Source organism: Phyllobates terribilis, unplaced genomic scaffold (genome assembly GCF_046119375.1).
Source record: "Phyllobates terribilis strain yellow unplaced genomic scaffold, ASM4611937v1 Scaffold_2__4_contigs__length_985480577, whole genome shotgun sequence".
Taxonomy (NCBI): domain Eukaryota; kingdom Metazoa; phylum Chordata; class Amphibia; order Anura; family Dendrobatidae; genus Phyllobates; species Phyllobates terribilis.
In genome coordinates, this window is record NW_027362762.1 from 467,960,256 (window position 1) to 467,978,600 (window position 18,345).

The following is an 18,345-nucleotide window of genomic DNA, read 5'->3' on the forward strand; positions in this document are numbered from 1 at the left end:
CATAGGCAGGAGAGATGCTGAGCTCACTGATTGGCTGCTGCGCTGTCAATGTCATGACAGTGACACAGCCAATAATGGACAGCACCAAAGACCTAGTGCTAGACCTGAGGATAATGAATAAAGCTTGGTTTGTTTGTTTTTTATAAGAAACAGTAGCTAAAATTGAAAAATTTCTGAAAGAGGACAACCCCTTTAACGCTATGTATTGTTTTCTCCAGTGGATTACTGTGGAGCCCATGGATTTCTTGCAACAGTACAGTCAATGTTTACATTAAAAGAGTTTTCTGCAACTTTAAAGGGAATATCCGGGACTTTAAAAAAAAAGACATGTACACTGCTCAAAAAATAAAGGGAACACTTAAACAACAGAATATAACTCCAAGTGAATCAAACTTCTGTGAAATCAAACTGTCCACTTAGGAAGCAACACTGATTGATAATCAATTTCACATGCTGTTGTGAAAATGGAATAGACAATAGATGGAAATTATTGGCAATTATCAAGACACCCTCAATAAAGGAGTGGTTCTGCAGGTGGGGACCACTGACCACATCTCGGTACCAATGCTTTCTGGCTGATGTTTTGGTCACTTTTGAATGTTGGCTGTGCTTTCACACTCGTGGTAGCATGAGACGGATTCTACAACCCACAGAAGTTGCTCAGGTAGTGCAGCTCATCCAGGATGGCACATCAATGCGAGCTGTGGCAAGAAGGTTTGCTGTGTCTGTCAGCGTAGTGTCCAGAGGCTGGAGGCGCTACCAGGAGACAGGCCAGTTCACCAGGAGACATGGAGGGGGCTGTAGGAGGGCAACAACCCAGCAGCAGGACCGCTACCTCCGCCTTTGTGCAAGGAGGAACAGGAAGATCATTGCCAGAGCCCTGTAAAATGACCTCCAGCAGGCCACAAATGTGCATGTGTCTGCACAAAAGGTTAGAAACTGACTTCATGAGGGTGGTATAGGGCCCGACGTCCACAGATGGGGGTTGTGCTCACAGCCCAACACCGTGCAGGACGCTTGGCATTTGCCACAGAACACCAGGATTGGCAAAGTCGCCACTGGCGCCCTGTGCTCTTCACAGATGAAAGCAGGTTCACACTGAGCACATGTGACAGACATGACAGAGTTTGGAGACACCGTGGAGAGCGATCTGCTGTGTGCAACATCCTTCAACATGACTGGTTTGGCAGTGGGTCAGTAATGGTGTGGGGTGACATTTCTTTGGAGGGCCGCACAGCCCTTCATGTGGTCGCCAGAGGTAGCCTGACTGCCATTAGGTACCGAGATGAGATCCTCAGAGCGCTTGTGAGACCATATGCTGGTGCGGTTGGTCCTGTGTTCCTCTAAATGCAGGACAATGCCAGACCTCATGTGGCTGGAGTGTGTCAGCAGTTCCTGCAAGATGAAGGCATTGAAGCTATGGACTGGCCTGCTCGTTCCCCAGACCTGAATCCGACTGAGCACATCTGGGACATCATGTCTCGCTCCATCCACCAACGTCACGTTGCACCACAGACTGTCCAGGAGTTGGCAGATGCTTTAGTCCAGGTCTGGGAGGAGATCCCACAGGAGACCATCCGCAACCTCATCAGGAGCATACCCATGCATTGTAGGGAGGTCATACAGGCATGTGGAGGCCACACACAATACTGAGCCTCGTTTTCACTTGCTTTAAGGACATTACATCAAAGTTGGATCAGCCTGTAGTGTGTTTTTCCACTTTAATTTTGGGGGTGACTCCAAATCCAGGCCTCCATTGGTTAATAAATTTGATTTCCATTGATGATTTTTGTGTGATTTTGTTGTCAGCACATTCAGCTTTGTACAGAACAAAGTATTCAATGAGAATATTTCATTCATTCAGATCTAGGATGTGTTATTTGAGTGTTCCCTTTATTTTTTTGAGCAGTGTAGTTGCTAACAGAAGCAACAACCTGCCTGTTGTACCCACCAGTAATTGACCGCTCCTGCCAGAAATTCAGCTGCTTCCTGTCAACAGAGCAGCAGTTTCTCTTCCTGTTGACAGGGCGGGACTACTGGTGTCATGCTGATTGACAGATGGCTTCCCACAATTAGGCAGCCAGGAAGGCGGCTGTTAATCAGCATGACACCAGTATTCGCGCCCTGTTAAAAGGAAGACAAACTGACGCTCTGTTGATGTGACGTCAGCGGAAGTCTGTGACCGCTCTGTGCCGGCAGAGAACGGCACCAGGCACAACAGGCAGGTAGGTAGCAACTATCTGCCTGTTAGGGCTTAGGCACATTTTTTTTTAAAGTCCTGGACATTCCCTTTAATATTGATGACTTATCCCCTGAGATAGGTCATCAATTTTTACGTCAAGCCACCACTGCGAATATTACCTGTCACATTGTGCACATTAAAGTTATTGGACTATATATGTAATGGATGTTTGTGTCAGTTTCATAATAAGGGCTCATTCAGATATCAGTTTTTCTTGCACGTGTCCTATCTGTGTTTTTCTCGGATAAAACTCATACCTATTATAGTCTATGGAGTTGTTCACATATCCGTGCATTTTCACAGACCAAGTAGTCTGCGCAAAATCACAGTGACATGTGTAATTTTAATCAGAGTCTTGGATCAAACTCTCCTATGAAAGGATTTGGGTCCATGAAAAAATCAGACAACAGGGAGCATGAGGTACAGTATGTGTATATACTTGTAAACTCACTGTATATATACATATATACTGTATATCTATATAGATATGACGCGCCCCCTGGGCTGTGGGGTACCCGGTGCCGGGCCGGTACTTTTTCATATAACTGTATGTTGACTAAATGTAAGGCAGCCACAATGTACCGAGCATTGTCACTCACAATAATTCCCAGTTGTAATTGACAGGAGCTATACAGTATGAGAATTTTTACGGCTGTTTGATAGAAGAGGCTTGAAAATTAGTGTTGAGGGAGCATGTGTTGTTAACCCTTTCGGCGAGCACGCTCGGATGCTCGCCGAGTATTTGCGGTGTGCTCGGCATCTATGTTAGTGCCGCCGCGGCTGCATGTGTCACGGCTGTTAAACAGCTGTGACACATGCAGGGATTGCTTAAAAAACAGTCAATCCCTGTATGTGTCACAGCTGTTTAACAGCTGTTATGAAAAGAGTTAACAACACATGCTTGCTCAACACTATTGAAAATCCTTCATTATGAGACTAACCAAACTCTTATGAAAATCTGATCCAAAAACACTGATGAAGTTCAGACCGATTTTCTCGTATGAGAAAATCATTGTCATCTGAATGAGCCTTTAGAGAGATTCTCTTCTACTCACTCCCTGATCTAATCAACTGATTGAAATCCCAAGACCCCCTGTATTAACTCATAATACCCTTATAGCACATCTGAAAAAAGGTTTTGTTTTTTATTAGTATTTTTTTTTTTAATAAACCCCAGACAATATAGATATATGAATGTATTCAGTCAAATGAGTTTTCTACATAGCAATCTGAACATTGCTTTAATATAAAGAACATGAAAAATGATTGAATAATAGAATAGAATTGTTATTGTCGGGATTTATTAAGTGTATTTGTGAGACTAGAGGCTTAGGCTTTTACTGGTATTATACTTCAGTGGTAAATGCACTCCATTACATCGTGCGCAATATGCCAGGGTAACAGATGGGAGCCTTGCATTGTGTAAAAAAAAATCCCTGATATGAAGATGATAAGTCTTGGCAAAAGAGAGATGTTTCATTTGTGCTCAGCACAAGATACATTAGTGTATATTGTATGGCACATTACTCTCATTGGCCTGTGATATATATCCCAATTTCAAGTTGCAAAGACACATAAAATACATTGTTGCAAGGTGTATTTGCGGAGTCACAGCTTCCGATCCTCCGGACCTGTGCTCCTGCCATGTCCATTTCTTTTACCATGTCCCTTTTCACTTTCTCAATCTAACCATGTGACATTTTTAATATCTGTATGATGGTCCCTGTAGGCTTCATGCACTGCTTGGATGACCACAGGACATGACACGCCATTTATCCACCTACCTTGGTACACAAAATGAAATCCTCTGGCTGTCGCCTGTCCCTTGGCACTGAACTTAATTAAAATCTGATTGGAAGTTGCAAGAGGTAGAGATTCACCTGTAATGGCAGAGTGCACGTGTTACAGAGCGGTGAGACCTGCCTATTGTAGATAAACCCGCTGCTGGGATCCGCAAAGCGGGGATACTGATCTGATCACAATGTGCGAGGTGCGACTGCACAAACCGGTCTGACTCTGGGCATGGGAACACATTACTCCGGCTGGAGGAGGATCTAAATAGATAACCAAACTTACGCGTGTACGGCTGCCAATGAGAAATAATGTGATAGCGCAGATGAACCGAGATAGAGATAGTTATTCGCAAATGGAGAAAACAGCTGTGGAACACACGCTTTCATATTTCAGCTAAAATTTATGTTATCTTCATTCCCAATAACAAATATCCGTATTTTATGTAACCAGATCTTTTATCGTCCTAAGCATATTCCTGAACCGAGAGCGCCAAATTATGCTTGTTCCTACACATTTGTTAAAATTGCAGACCAGCGCCCTATAAATCATCATATTGCTCCCAATGCTGATAAGACACAGAAGGTATGTTCACCATTTTACAGCATATATTTGTGTAGAATCTGAATAAAGAGTTGGTTAAGCTTGAAATTACTCATCTTGATCACAGTCTGTAGCACAGCACAAAACTGTATTTTTATTGCTTTCATAAGCTTGTCGACAGAAACATAATGTCTAAGTTAACACTATGGCTTCAATTTATTAAAGCAATTACACCGGAATTTTGGCTTAAATGGTCTTAAAAAAAATTCACAAAATTTTTCTGCAACGTGGAGTTGTGCAAAAATTTGGCAACTTTTGGTGTCTACTCTGCACACAAGTTTTAGCTGGTTCTGCCGATATGGGCGAAGCTGAAGTGGGATAGGGGCGCAACATAAGCGTGATGCATCTAGCTCATGATGAGCTGTGGTGTGCCTTACTCGAGAAATTTTATTCCAGTCCCTGACTAGAGTAGAGTTTCTGGCAAGGCACACGGAAGTGCATGCCACTTATCAGATGTGCCTATTTCATTAAGAGGCATGCACAGCTTAATGAATCAGGAGTGTCTGATTCATCATAGTTTTTGCGCCAAAATTTTGGTTAAAACACCTTGAAATGTTGTCAAATTTTGGCATTTTTACACTAGTCCCGGTCAGCTCCACGAAACAGACCTGGCAAATTCATCATCACTTTAGTGATGTAAATTACACTAGAAATGTACATCAGCAGCTGGTTGGAGCAACATTCACGGAGGTAGTACACAGGCTTCTTATTGAATTAAGCACATCTTACTCCAGTGCTCCCTTTATGAAGACTGGCATGCACAATACCAGTCTTAATGAATCGGGCCCTATGTTCCCAGTGCACTTCTGGCATAAACAGTGGGAAAAACTTCTAGTGTATATGTAAAGAGGACCTGTCATTTGCCAGGAATATGCAATTTATTTTACCAGCTGTAAATGCTTCTGTTCTCCAAAAACTAGCTTTTTTAATTTTTGCTGTTCTCCATTTCTGAGAGATAGCCGTGTCTTCCCTTTGTATTTAAATTCTAGTATTTTTAGCCAAATGGGAGGGGTTCTCAAAAACATGCTTAAAGTTAGTAAAGTAAAATTGAGGATGACGCTTAGTTGACTAGAAATACTAGATTTATAAACAGGGAAGAGTGGGCCATATCTAAGATATGGAGAGATGTATGAGCAAAATAAAAAACAATGTAAACAAAGTGAATCACATTTTTATGGCATATGAAGGTTCTCTTTAATATGAAGAGAACCTACCAAATAGCATACCATACTGAATCTATATTTTTATAATGTATGAAATTTTTTTTTCTTAGGGGCCATACATTTCACTTATTCATCAGGAGATTTTTCATGAGCCTACAAAGTATGAGATCGCCTAATAGTTCAACTAATATCCTGAATTACAGTGAACAGTACCCTGCCTGATGCACACTACAAGATTACATTTCATGGCAAGCAAATGACCAGAGAAAGGTGAGAATAGTGGGAGATTTCAGCTCTAAGGCTATGTGCACATGATGCAGAAATGCTCCGGATTTTTCCTGAGAGTTTCTGCATCTCCCCGGCAGAAAAAAACGCATGCGGATTGTACATGCGGATTGTACATACGTTTTTCCTGCCAGGTAGAAGCGTTTGTCAAGCGTTTTTGCATGCATTTCTGCATGCGGATTGTCAAGCATCACTTGGAAAGTGCTTGACAACTTGGTCACTCTATATAAATCCATGCAACCGGCATGGATTTTATATAGTGTGACCAAGTTAGTTAAAAAAAGAATGAAAATGGTAAAAAATAAAAAAAAAAACATTATACTCACCTTCTGATGGCCCCCGGTCTCCTTCTCCAGTCTTCCCGGTGTCTCGCGGTGGTGTAAAAGGACCATCCATAACGTCATTTAGTCATGTGACAGGTCACACGACCGCTGACGTCGGCGGTCGATTGACCTGTCACATGACTGAATGACGTCATGGAAGGTCCTTTTACTCCATCGCGAGCCACCCGGGAACCAAGACGTATCGGATAGAAGATCGCAGGCCATCAGAGGGTGAGTATAATGTTTTTTTTTATTTTAAATTATTTTTTTTTTACAGGTACTATGGTACCTGGGTCTTGAGGAGAGTCTCCTCTTCTCCAGACCTGGGTAACATCCGCACATTGAATCGCTTAATATCCGCATGTGCACATGTAGTTATGCGGATATTAAGTGATTCAATGCAAGTCTATGGCAGCCAAATCACCGCGATTCTGCAAAATAATTGATACTGCTGCCGATTTTTCCGCAACGATAATCCGCAGAGGAAATTTCCGCAGCATGTGCATAGCACATGCGGATTATCATTGGGGAACATAGCAGACCTACTAACAAGCGTTTTTTAAGCGTTTCTGCGATGGAATTGCAGCTGTGGAAACGCTTAGAAACACATCGTGGGCACACAGCCTGAAGCAGGCAAAATTGTAAGTGTGGCTGTAGATTATGATAGAGATTGTAACTCACATTCACGACAAGATTAGTAGTGCAATGCATGTACAAAGGTATTGCATTTTTTATGTTGAGTAATTAAATCTGTAATTTTTTTCTCTAAGGAAAAACATTCACACGTGAACCTTTCAAGAAACTAAGAAATATGACTAGTACTAAAAGGGCACCTGTCACCTGGTTAATGCAGCCCTATCTGAGTGCAGCAAGTAGTTACTGATTGCAACTGTTTACTTGTCAATATGGATTCCTCAATACTCATGACCTTAGGGTTACTTCTGCATCACTCCTACCCTCTTGCTGTTGATTGACAACTTTCTATAATTATCAGCTCAACTTTTTATTATTGTGCATAGGGATAAAGCAGTAGGTCACTGAGGGGAGCCTGTAGCCAATGAATACACAGGACTCCTGAGCTTGTGCTCCCATTGAGAAGACTCCAGAGATCACAAAGTTCAATCCATGCTGCACATGTAAACTGTGATTTTCTAAAAAATATTTTGACAGGTAAGTGACATACAGGTAACATAAGGGTATCTGACACTACTTTATGCAGACCTCGGACATGGCAACCTAAACCTTTTAAAACTGTCAATGTGATAATCCAAGTTTGGGGTAAACATTAACATTTTTTTGACTGATTTGTCATACACGATAATCTGGAATGTCACTGAAAAATAAAATTAAAATGCTATTTTATTCTAAAGCTTGTCCAGTCCACTATTCCTAAAGCAAGTATATAAAAAAAAAATTCTTAGGCCATCCAGCCTCATACCAGTATGGGATCCAGAAAGAGAGCTGAGAAGACGAGCTTGTTCATTGGACCCATCATGGACTTCAACTACATCATTGAGAGCTGTTTGGAAGAAGGTGAACTGCCCAAAAACCACTGCAAGAGAGTAGGACACAAGTTACAATACTAACCTACAACTGGTTAAAATAAGCATTATCATAAATAGAATACTCAACCAAATTTGTTCATGAGAAAATTCTCTGCTGAATTGTTCATCTTGAGGATATATACTGGAAACTCATATATGACCTGCTTTACAATCCGTGTGTTGCTGGATTCATATCAAAAGTACAGTGGCATTGCATAAGAATTGTTCAGTTCAGTTTCATATCTAGATATTTCTGAGTATATAGGTTGTGATGACACAGCTTTTAATCTTAATTATCCAGACATCTATTTTCAGCAGACCAGGAGACATAGGTTATTGTCTGAATTTTGACTATTGAATTGATGTGCTTTTTTCTTCGGCTGGTGAAGACACGTGGACTATTGTCATATGAGTCTGAATGTTGACTCTTTGTGTAGGTTGAATTGAGATTTTTAAATTGTTGAATGTCTGCTGTTTGCCTCTTATATCAGCTCCTACTGGTTATTGTCTGTTATCTTTGAAGGAGAGGGACGCAGGGTTATTTAACAATTGATGTTTGCTAATATGTTGATTATCCATTGTATGAGTCCATGTGGACTTGCAAAACAGAGGAGGACAAACTAAGCAGATTGCTTAAATGCTCAAACAATGCAAATTAATCTCATCCCACCTTCCCCCTGATCTGTGATAATGACCTGAATCACAGAGGTGGGTATAAAAAGGAATTTTCTATCATTCTGTTACAAGAGATGGTCTTGAACAAATGGTAGTCAGGACACCATAGATCCATCAAAAGGGACACAGATTTGACATTCTACAAGTTGCCAGCCTAAGGAACCACGACCCTAGCTGGAAGAATACAGATCTGCTCCATTGACCATCACTGAACCCATGCAGACATTTGGAGAAGCCAGGCTGGGACCCTTTGGTCACCTGACCCCATAGAGACATTTGGGGAAGCCAGGTGGGGACCCACCAGTCACCTGGCCCCATGGAGATGTTCAGAGAAGCCAGGTTGGGACTCTCTGGTCACCTGGCCACATGGAGACGTTCAGAGAAGCCAGGTTGGGACCCTCCGGTCACCTGGCCATGTACCTCAATGGACTGTCTGCTTCCTAAGCCTGTCATTACCTCCTCTCTGTGGGTGCCTGCCAAAAGTGGGATGCCACTGGTGGGGGGAGTTAGCCCTCGAAGCCTTGAAGTCGCAACTCCTCTAATCCTGGAGAGTCAGCGGAAGGGTGAGACTCTGCAATTTTGCACCATCTTGGGAATTTTGCTGGGACTGTTCTATATGTTATTGTCTGTTGGTGGTTGAATAAATTATAGCCACACTGTTTTACCCCCACCCTGTGTTGGCTGATATATTATGTAGTAATGTAGTATTATGCCCACGAGAAAGGAGAGCGGGCATTCAGTGGGATAAGCCCTGGTCCATGAGCTCTCAAGCCAGTGGACGAGAGCACCCACTGACCCCCGTGTCTCCACATGGGTGAATAATCCTTCACATATCTTTCACTCGGATCACTTGAGAAGTTGCTAAACACAAATATTAAAGCCTTTAATGCAATGCAATGCTTGTGTGGGAAAGACAAACAGTCAACGGCAAAAAAAGCAAAAAAACGCCGCATCTAAATGAACTAATTGAAATGGCAGCATACATTCTTTATAATGAGCGAGATTTACTATGAATACGAAGTAACAAATAGAAGGAACATCTAAAGCTTTAGAAATGATCAAGCCATGAAACTTTAATTTGCTTTTGAGAGATTAAGCAGAGAGAATTGCATTTTTTTAAATGATCGTTATCATTATATGAAAACTAGGTGTATTTGATAAGCCTGGTGGTGAAAGATGTATCTATGAGCAAATAGAACAGTCATGAACGATGCAACATTATATGACACCTATCTTATATCTGTCATAGATCACTGCTCTTTGGAGATATTTTCAGTGATTTTTCTCACCACTTGAAAAATCAACCAAAGAACGGCATCCCCACAGGTTACAGCAGAAAAACTCAGGCATAATATTAAAAAGTCATTATAAAGTGATAGTGTAGATCCACAATATTAAGAAAGTAGATGGAGCTTCTAGTTGACTTCACATTGATATTATTTTTATTATAGTATACACGGATGGCAGCTTGACTTTATTTTTTCTGCAGGGCTTATCAAAAAATCTAGGAGAGACAATATTTTTATGGACACAATAGAAAACCATAATAAATAATTATTATTATTAGTGATTCATGTCTACGGCCCATAATTCTAATATAAAGACAACAGCGGCATTCACTGTAAACTGTAAAATGATGATAATTACGGTCAAAATCTGTATAAGCTTCCTCAGCTGCAAGAAATTCACGGACACGTCAAATTTTTTAAGGACAGGGCAAAAAAGTGCCCTATTTTTACAAACTGTCATGCAATTTCTGGACAATTGGCAACTCTGATAGTATATATCGTATATTATTTGTCTTATTTTTACAATCTTATTATTATTAAGGCTCAAGCACAAGGCTCTATTCAGCTGAGTGAAAATGATTCAAGTAAGGAACCAAGATATGCCACTTATAGACAAAATCTATGGGGCTCTACTATACCCACATATGCCTCTGATTTTATAAGGTGAAGTCTAGAATTTTTCCCTGCTGAATTCAGTATGTTCAACGGTAAGAAAATAAAATTGTATCTAGCAGATTTCATTTATATGGTGGGTAGTATTATTCCATACACTATACTGTGGCTCAAAGAGTGCCTTTGGCTACATATTATTGAACCAGAGAGACTCCATGCTGTCTGAATAGTCTGGTCTATATGCAAATGAATACTATGTGTATCAAACCTTAAAGTTTTTTTTTTCCAGAATCACAACTCACAAGAGAGGTGATATAAGTTGTGTAAGTCTCAGAGCTAGGACGTTCACTAATCAAGAAAATCCTAAGTACAGCGCTTGGCTATCTCCATCAGTCATCAGAATTTGAGTAGATGGGTAATGTACATGCTCAGTGGCTGCTTCATTCAAATGAAGGACCCTTGTTCAGCTGATTGGTGGGAGTCACAGCGTTGGGACTCCCAGCAATCAGTAACGGATCATATATCTTGTAGGTACAGTGGTATGTAAAAGTTTGGACACCCCTGGTCAAAATTACTGTTATTGTAAACAGTTACCGTAATCAAGTTGAAGATGAAATGATCTTTAAAAGGGCTATAGTTAAAGATGACACATTTCCTTTGAATTATCGGCAAAAAAAAAATATTGTCATATTTTTGTTACACTTTAAAAATTACAAAAAGGAAAATGTGCCGATGCAAAAGTTTGGTCACCCTTGGAGATTTGTGTGCTCAGATAATTTTGATCAAGGTTTCAGACCTTAATTAGCCTGTTAAGGTTTTGGCTTGTTCACTATCATCTTTAGGAAAGATCAGGTGATGCGAATTTCCCAGCTTTATAAAAACCCAGCCTCCTCTAACCTAGTGCCAAAAACAGCAGCCATGTGTTCTTCTAAGCAGCTGCCTAGCATTCTGAAAATGAAAATGGTGGAGGCCCACAAAGCAGGAGATGGCTATAAGAAGATAAGGTCTGGAAGATAAAGCAAAATTTCAGTGAGGGCTGCTCGTAGGATTGCTAGAGAGGCAAATCAGAACCCCCGCTTGGCTGCAAAAGACCTTCAGAAAGATTTAGCAGACTCTGGAGTTGGGGTACATTGTTCTACTGTTCAGAGACATCTGCACAAATATGGCCTTCATGATAGAGTCATCAGAAGAAAACTTCTCCTGCGTCCTCACCACAAAATTCAGCATCAGAAGTATGCAAAAGAACATCTAAACAAGCCTGATGCATTTTGGAAGCAAGTCCCGTGGACCGATGAGGTTAAAATAGAACTCTTTGGCCACAATGATCAAAGGTATGTGTTGAGAAAAAAGGGCACAGAATTTCAGGAAAAGAACATCTCGCCAACCATTAAGCATGGGGGTGGATCAATCATTCTTTGGGGTTGTGTTGTAGTCAATGGCATTAAGAACATTTCATGGGTAGAGGGAAGAATGAATTAAATGAAATTGCAACAAATTCTTGATGCAAACATAACACCATCTGTACAGAACATCAAGTTGGCTAATGATCCCAAACACACATCAAAATCCACAATAGACTACCTCAAAAGCCACAAGCTGAAGGTTTCACAATGGCCCTCATAGTCCCCTGATCTTAACATCATTGAAAATCTGTGGCTAGACCTCAAAATAGCAGTGCATATGCAAGATGACCCAGGAATCTCACAGAATTGGAAACATTTTCCAAGGAAGACTGGATGAAAATCTCTCAAACAAGAATTGAAGGACTCTTGGCTAGCTACAAAAAGTGATTACAAGCTGTGATACTTTCAAAAGTGGGTGCTACTCAGTACTAACCATGCAGGGTGCCCAAACTTTTGCATCAGATAATTTTCCTTTCTGTAATCTTTAAAATGTAAAATCTGAAAACATATATATACGAGATATATATATATATATATATATATATATATATATATATATATATATATTTGCCTAAATTACAAAGGAAATGTGTCATCTTTAACTTTAGGCCTTTTAGAGATCATTTCATCTTCCACTTGCTTAACTGTTCACAATAACAGTAATTTTGACCAGAAGTGCCCAAACTTTTAAATACCATTGTAGTTCTAATAAGTTGTAATATGTGAGACAAACCCTTTAAAATGAATGTGCTTTCAGAGGATAGCAAAGTGTGTAAAAAAAAATTTCGCACATGCGTTTTTAATTAGCAGGAGACTGAAGGAGGGAATCCACCTATTTTTGTTCTCAGTTCACTGTCTAAGAACATGTAGCAGGTGAGTTTTATGGCTCCTTTCACTTGGTGTTGGTGCTGTGTGGTGGCCATTGTTGCTGTGGTGTTGTGCCTGTGGGGCAGTCTGGCGTGGTATTATTTAGATTCAGCCTTGCAACATGGGTGCTGTGAGGCACCAGGTCGCCGCCCTGCTGGTGCACTGTCACTACGACGGTGGTTGGCGCATGGCACCGCACCTTTAAGGCTATAAAAAGTTTACAAAAATGAAAAGCACAAGGGGAGGAAAATACAGTATTCATATTAAAGCATGGATTACAGGGAAAGACAATCCAACAAAACAAAAATCTGAACCCAGGATCAAGCTGCACACTGCTTTTTAGAGGGTCTGAAAGTCTGAAAATTAATGAAAGAATGAAGATTGGAGACTGAAATTTTTCTAATTTTATTAACTATAGTTAACTATATATAACATGTGTTAAAATAACTTTTTCAATATCAAAGATGCTCATAGTCTTTAAAATTATTATAGTCAGCTAAGTGACAAGTTATAAGGAAAGAAATACGATTTTATATGACTAGGGTGTATCATATTAAAATCCCTAATATACTGTAGTTTTAGCTTAAAAAATGTAAATTTAGTGATCAATTGTACTATTTACTAACCGAAACAAGGACTACATCTTTCCCATTGATAATAGAAAGATAAAGAGGTGTACATGGAGGAAAGGCAGCCTAATGGCAAAAATCTAGATTTATATCCCTCCATATGCCAGAAATAATTAAAATAAAACTAAGCTTATTGTATTGAAATCAAATTTTATGCTTTATATAAAAAATATATGGTGCATACCAATATGAAAACCAATATGGAGCATTTCATTAAAAGAAAACAGAAATAGAGAAAATATTGTTGAGTTAATGTGTTAATTTATTTCCCAAATATTAAAAGTTCTCTTACCATAATCCTTAGGAACAACAATGAAGTAGGAACAGCTCTGTCCAGAAGTGTAATTACTGGGGTAATTAGGAGAAAGAATCACTCCATCTTGGCTGACGTATTGTCCTCCACAGGGGGCTAAATGAGAAATGGAGATACAGCGCACATTGACATCAATGTCGTAAGTCAACATTTAATCATTTATTAATGTAACCAGAAATATGCCGGCATTTACACAATTGGCGGATTTATGAACAGTGGAAAAGGGCATGCTGAGGTCATCAACAGCAACCAATAACCTTTTCATTTAAATTTTTGCTCTTTTCCATGGGCAAAATTTGCTTTGCACCAATTTTCATACATTTCCCCCAATACTGTAAATTTACTTTTAAATTCACTACATATTCATTGTACAATATACTTGATTTAGCTGAATACAAACAAGGTCAGAATAGACCTCTGGGGTACCAAAGGTCTTCTCTTAAGCCAGGCTTTGATCCAATAATGGTCACTAGTGGTCAGTCCAGCAGAAGATAACTCCATTGGGAACCAGTGACTTGCTACTAGGGTTTATTTCTTATGAGACGTTTCACAAATAAACGTCCTATAAAATTTACGGCTCACATCGTATATTACTACTTGGACCAATTCTGCATGGTACATGGTTCCTTAATTTCCAGTACAATTCTGTAGGAATCAAGAAAAATCCTTTCATGAAGATGGAGGCATTTAGCTGTACAATAAGTACTGGATTATAGCTTGTATAGAGGCGTAATACAGTCATATGCATGGGCCCTACGAGTCAAGTTTGAAGATCTTTCAAACTAACCTAGTTAATAAACTGCTCAAGGATTTTACTAACCCACACCAATTATATCACACGTCCCTGATTTACAAATGAAAACAGTAAGTTTTTCTTTTTTTCCTAGCATAATATTTTTTTCCACAAAAGTCAGTAATAAATATTCCTATAGTACCTAAAGACATTGCACTAACTCTTAAGATGTAGCTGTATAATGATTTGAATACAATTTTGGATAAATTAATTATTCATCAAATTATTTTATGCTAATGATTTATTTTCTAAAAGGTCTTCCACTTTTCTATCATTGTAGTTTTACTGATGTTATTATTTTATCAGAACGTTATCAGTAAAGTCAGCAGAATGAAATAGACAAAGATGGGATATTACCGATACATGTAGGACGTGGGAAGTTCCAAACTGGCTTTCCATCGCCTCCCATCACACAGGTTAGTGTAGACGCTCCAGCAACCTCATAGCCGCTATCGCAATAGTAGGTTACGGTGGAGCCAAGTTTTAGGTCACTGCCAACACGAGTGCCATTTTTTATTGCTCCTGGGTCAAAACACGATTCTCTTGGATTTTCTGAAAAATTAGAAAACACATTTTAGCAATATACATATTTATCAATCTAGGCAGTAATACTGGATCTCGGTTGTTAATTTGTTTTCTTCTTTAGGCAATTAATTAAAAATTACCCTTACAGGGTACACTGAAGGGCTAATTATTGGGAATTTCCTTTCTAAATGACCCCCAAAATGACCAAAGAGCACAATAAATTTTAGATTTCCAACTCTGAAGGATTATTACCAAAGAGAAAGACGACATGGCAATCAACTAGACAATGGGTCGATTATTGGCTTGAATAATAAGTATTCATAAATGAAATATTAAGAACAATCATCTCCGTCCGTGACATTCACTCTGCAGAGCTGAGAATTTAAGCATTCAACAGATGTCCCCAGGAGTTATCATTTGGGATTGTGTAATGTCATGCATTTTAAGCTGACAGAAGTCACCGCACTGACCCTGATATGTGACTTCTTAGTGACATCGGGAAAATGATGAGAGAAACCGCAATGCAGAGAGATTCAATATTCATAGCCCTGCACACACTATAGGATTCCATCACTAAACTGCTCCAATCATTAAGCATCATTAACATCTGATAATAATGATTGGACATGAATAAAACCACCTTACGTCTCAAATATTTCTCACTTATACAGAGTAGCTCATGTGGAGGCCGCCATAAAGCATAGCAAGTATCAAGTCCATTCAGACATTAAAGTGTTTTACTGAAGTGTGACAGAGCTTTAGACACACAATGGACCAAACCCGGCAGCGCGAAATCCTCACCCTTGAATCACTGTTCCCGTTAGTTGGTTTGAGTACAGATTTGATATGTTAATACTATCCATTCATTTCTTAGAAGGAAGTGCTGATTGAAAAGTTCAGAATTGTATTCAGGACCTTTCAGCACTATTTTTCGGCACTATGACTGGAAATTTTGCTTCAAGAATTGGACTGATTAATGGACGTGCACTAAGACTGTCACTATTTTATGGGTATAATACCTGGCACTACTTTATGGGCACTGTAGAAATATGTGCTATATAAGCATTGATGTAGATGGCTCTGTTTTTGGTGCTGTAGGGAAGTTGTTATTGGAGTAAATTATTGCACTGTGCTATTTAGACATAAATGCCAGAGTGTCATGGTGACATTGTTATAACATGACACAACATTATGATGGCGTATTTAGGAATTGCATGGTACTGATTTACACTATCAAAAATGTTCCCCATAATTCGGTTTGCAGCAAATAAATTTGCACAAATCTCAATAATGGAAAGGTTGTAACTGCTTGGAAAATACATGCTGGGGAGAGGACAGAGAGAGAGAACAATGGTGACCATAACAGCTTACACTTAACAGGAGAGAGAGGACCTTGCTGACCAGAACAGCTTACACTGCAGGTGAGAGAGGACCCCGCTGACTATAAGAGCTTACACTCTACAGGCAAGAGATAGAGAACCCTGCTTACACTCTACAGGAGACAGAGAAAGAGAGTGAGGACCTTGCTGATCATACAAGACAAAAAAGAGAGAGAGAACCCTGTTGAAAATAAGGGCTTAAACTCTACAGGAGAGAGAGGACTCCACTGAAAATAAGAGCTTACACTCTACAGGCAAGAGATAGAGAACCCTGCTTACACTCTACAGGAGACAGAGAAAGAGAGTGAAGACCTTGCTGATCATATAAGACAAAAAAGAGAGAGAGAACCCTGCTGAAAATAAGGGCTTAAACTCTACAGGAGAGAGAGGACTCCGCTGAAAATAAGAGCTTACACTCTACAGGCAAGAGATAGAGAACCCTGCTTACACTCTACAGGAGACAGAGAAAGAGAGTGAGAACCTTGCTGATCATAAAAGAGAAAAAAGAGAGAGAGAACCCTGCTGAAAATAAGGGCTTAAACTCTACAGGAGAGAGAGGACCCCGCTGACCATAAGAGCTTACACTCTATAGGCAAGAGAGAGGACCCAGCTTACCAAAAGAGCTTACACTCTGCAGATAAGAGAGAGAGGACTCCGCTGCCAATAAGAGCTTACACTCTGCAGGTGAGTGAGAGAGGACCCCGTTGACTATATGAGCTTATACTCTACAGCCAAGAGAGAGGACACAGCTTACCAAAAGAGCTTATACTCTGCAGGTGAGAGAGAGAGGACCCCGCTGACTATATGAGCTTACACTCTACAGTCGAGAGAGAGGACCCAGCTTACCAAAGGAGCTTACACTCTGCAGGTGAGAGAGAAAGGACCCCGCTGACTATATGAGCTTACGCTCTACAGGTGAGAGAGAGGACCCCGCTTACCAAAAGAGCTTACACTCTGCAGGTGAGAGAGAGGACCCCGCTGACTATAAGAGCTTACACACTACAGGAGAGAGAGAGGACCCCGCTTACCAAAAGAGCTTACACTCTGCAGGAGAGAGAGGGCCATACTGACCATAAGAAATTACACTCTACAAGACAGAAAGAGAGGGAGGACTCCACTGACCATAAGAGCTTCCACCCAACAGGCGAGTGAGAGGGTGGACTCCGATGATCATAAAGCTATTGCATTCTACAGGAGAGAGAGGACTCTGCTGACCCTAAGAACTTGCACTCTACAGGAGTCTGACTCTGGAGATGGAAAACAATCCTGCTGTACAAACTGTGCAGGGCATTATGGGGAGGTCATTAGACATTTGTGCCGTCTTTGATGCTTGAACAGTGTGGGAAATGGTATTGGGCGCATTTTTTTAATTTAAACTATGATTTGAATCTCAAAGTGTTTGAGTGAAAATGCTCTGCGGATTGATCTGCTCATCTCCAGCATCCACTCCTAGAAAGTGTTTTTAAGAGTTGTATGGTTGTACATAAAATGATTGAAGGAGTTTTTCAACTACAAATCCTGGCAAAAATTATGGAATCAGCGGGCTCGGAGGATGTTCATTCAGTTGTTTAATGTTGCTGAAAAAAAGCAGATCACAGACATGGCACAAAACAAAAGTCATTTCAAATGGCAACTTTAGGGCTTTAAGAAACACTACAAAAAATCAAGATAAAAAATGTGGTACTCAGTAAGGGTAATTTTTTTCAGAACAAGCAGAGGGAAAAAATTATGGAATCACTCAATTCTGAGGAAAAAATTATGGAATCATGAAAAACAAACACACAAAAGAACACTCCAATACATCACTAGTATTTTGTTGCACCACCTCTGGCTTTAATAACAGCTTGCAGTCTCTGAGGCATAGACTTAATGAGTGACAAACAGTACTCTTCATCAATCTGGCTCCAAC

General features: G+C 40.1%; 1 protein-coding gene across 2 annotated transcripts in view; it reads right to left on the minus strand.

The window, feature by feature from the left end:
• CSMD2 (CUB and Sushi multiple domains 2) overlaps positions 1–18,345 on the minus strand; it is a 1,528,443-nt gene that overhangs the window by 205,590 nt on the left and 1,304,508 nt on the right. For both annotated transcript variants that reach the window (XM_073665735.1, XM_073665736.1), the window contains 4 exons: positions 14,890–15,084; positions 13,719–13,835; positions 7,846–7,959; positions 4,027–4,122 (listed from right to left, as the gene is read on the minus strand). In XM_073665735.1, coding sequence (XP_073521836.1) covers positions 4,027–4,122; positions 7,846–7,959; positions 13,719–13,835; positions 14,890–15,084 — 522 coding nt within the window. The remainder of the gene's footprint in view (positions 1–4,026; positions 4,123–7,845; positions 7,960–13,718; positions 13,836–14,889; positions 15,085–18,345) is intronic.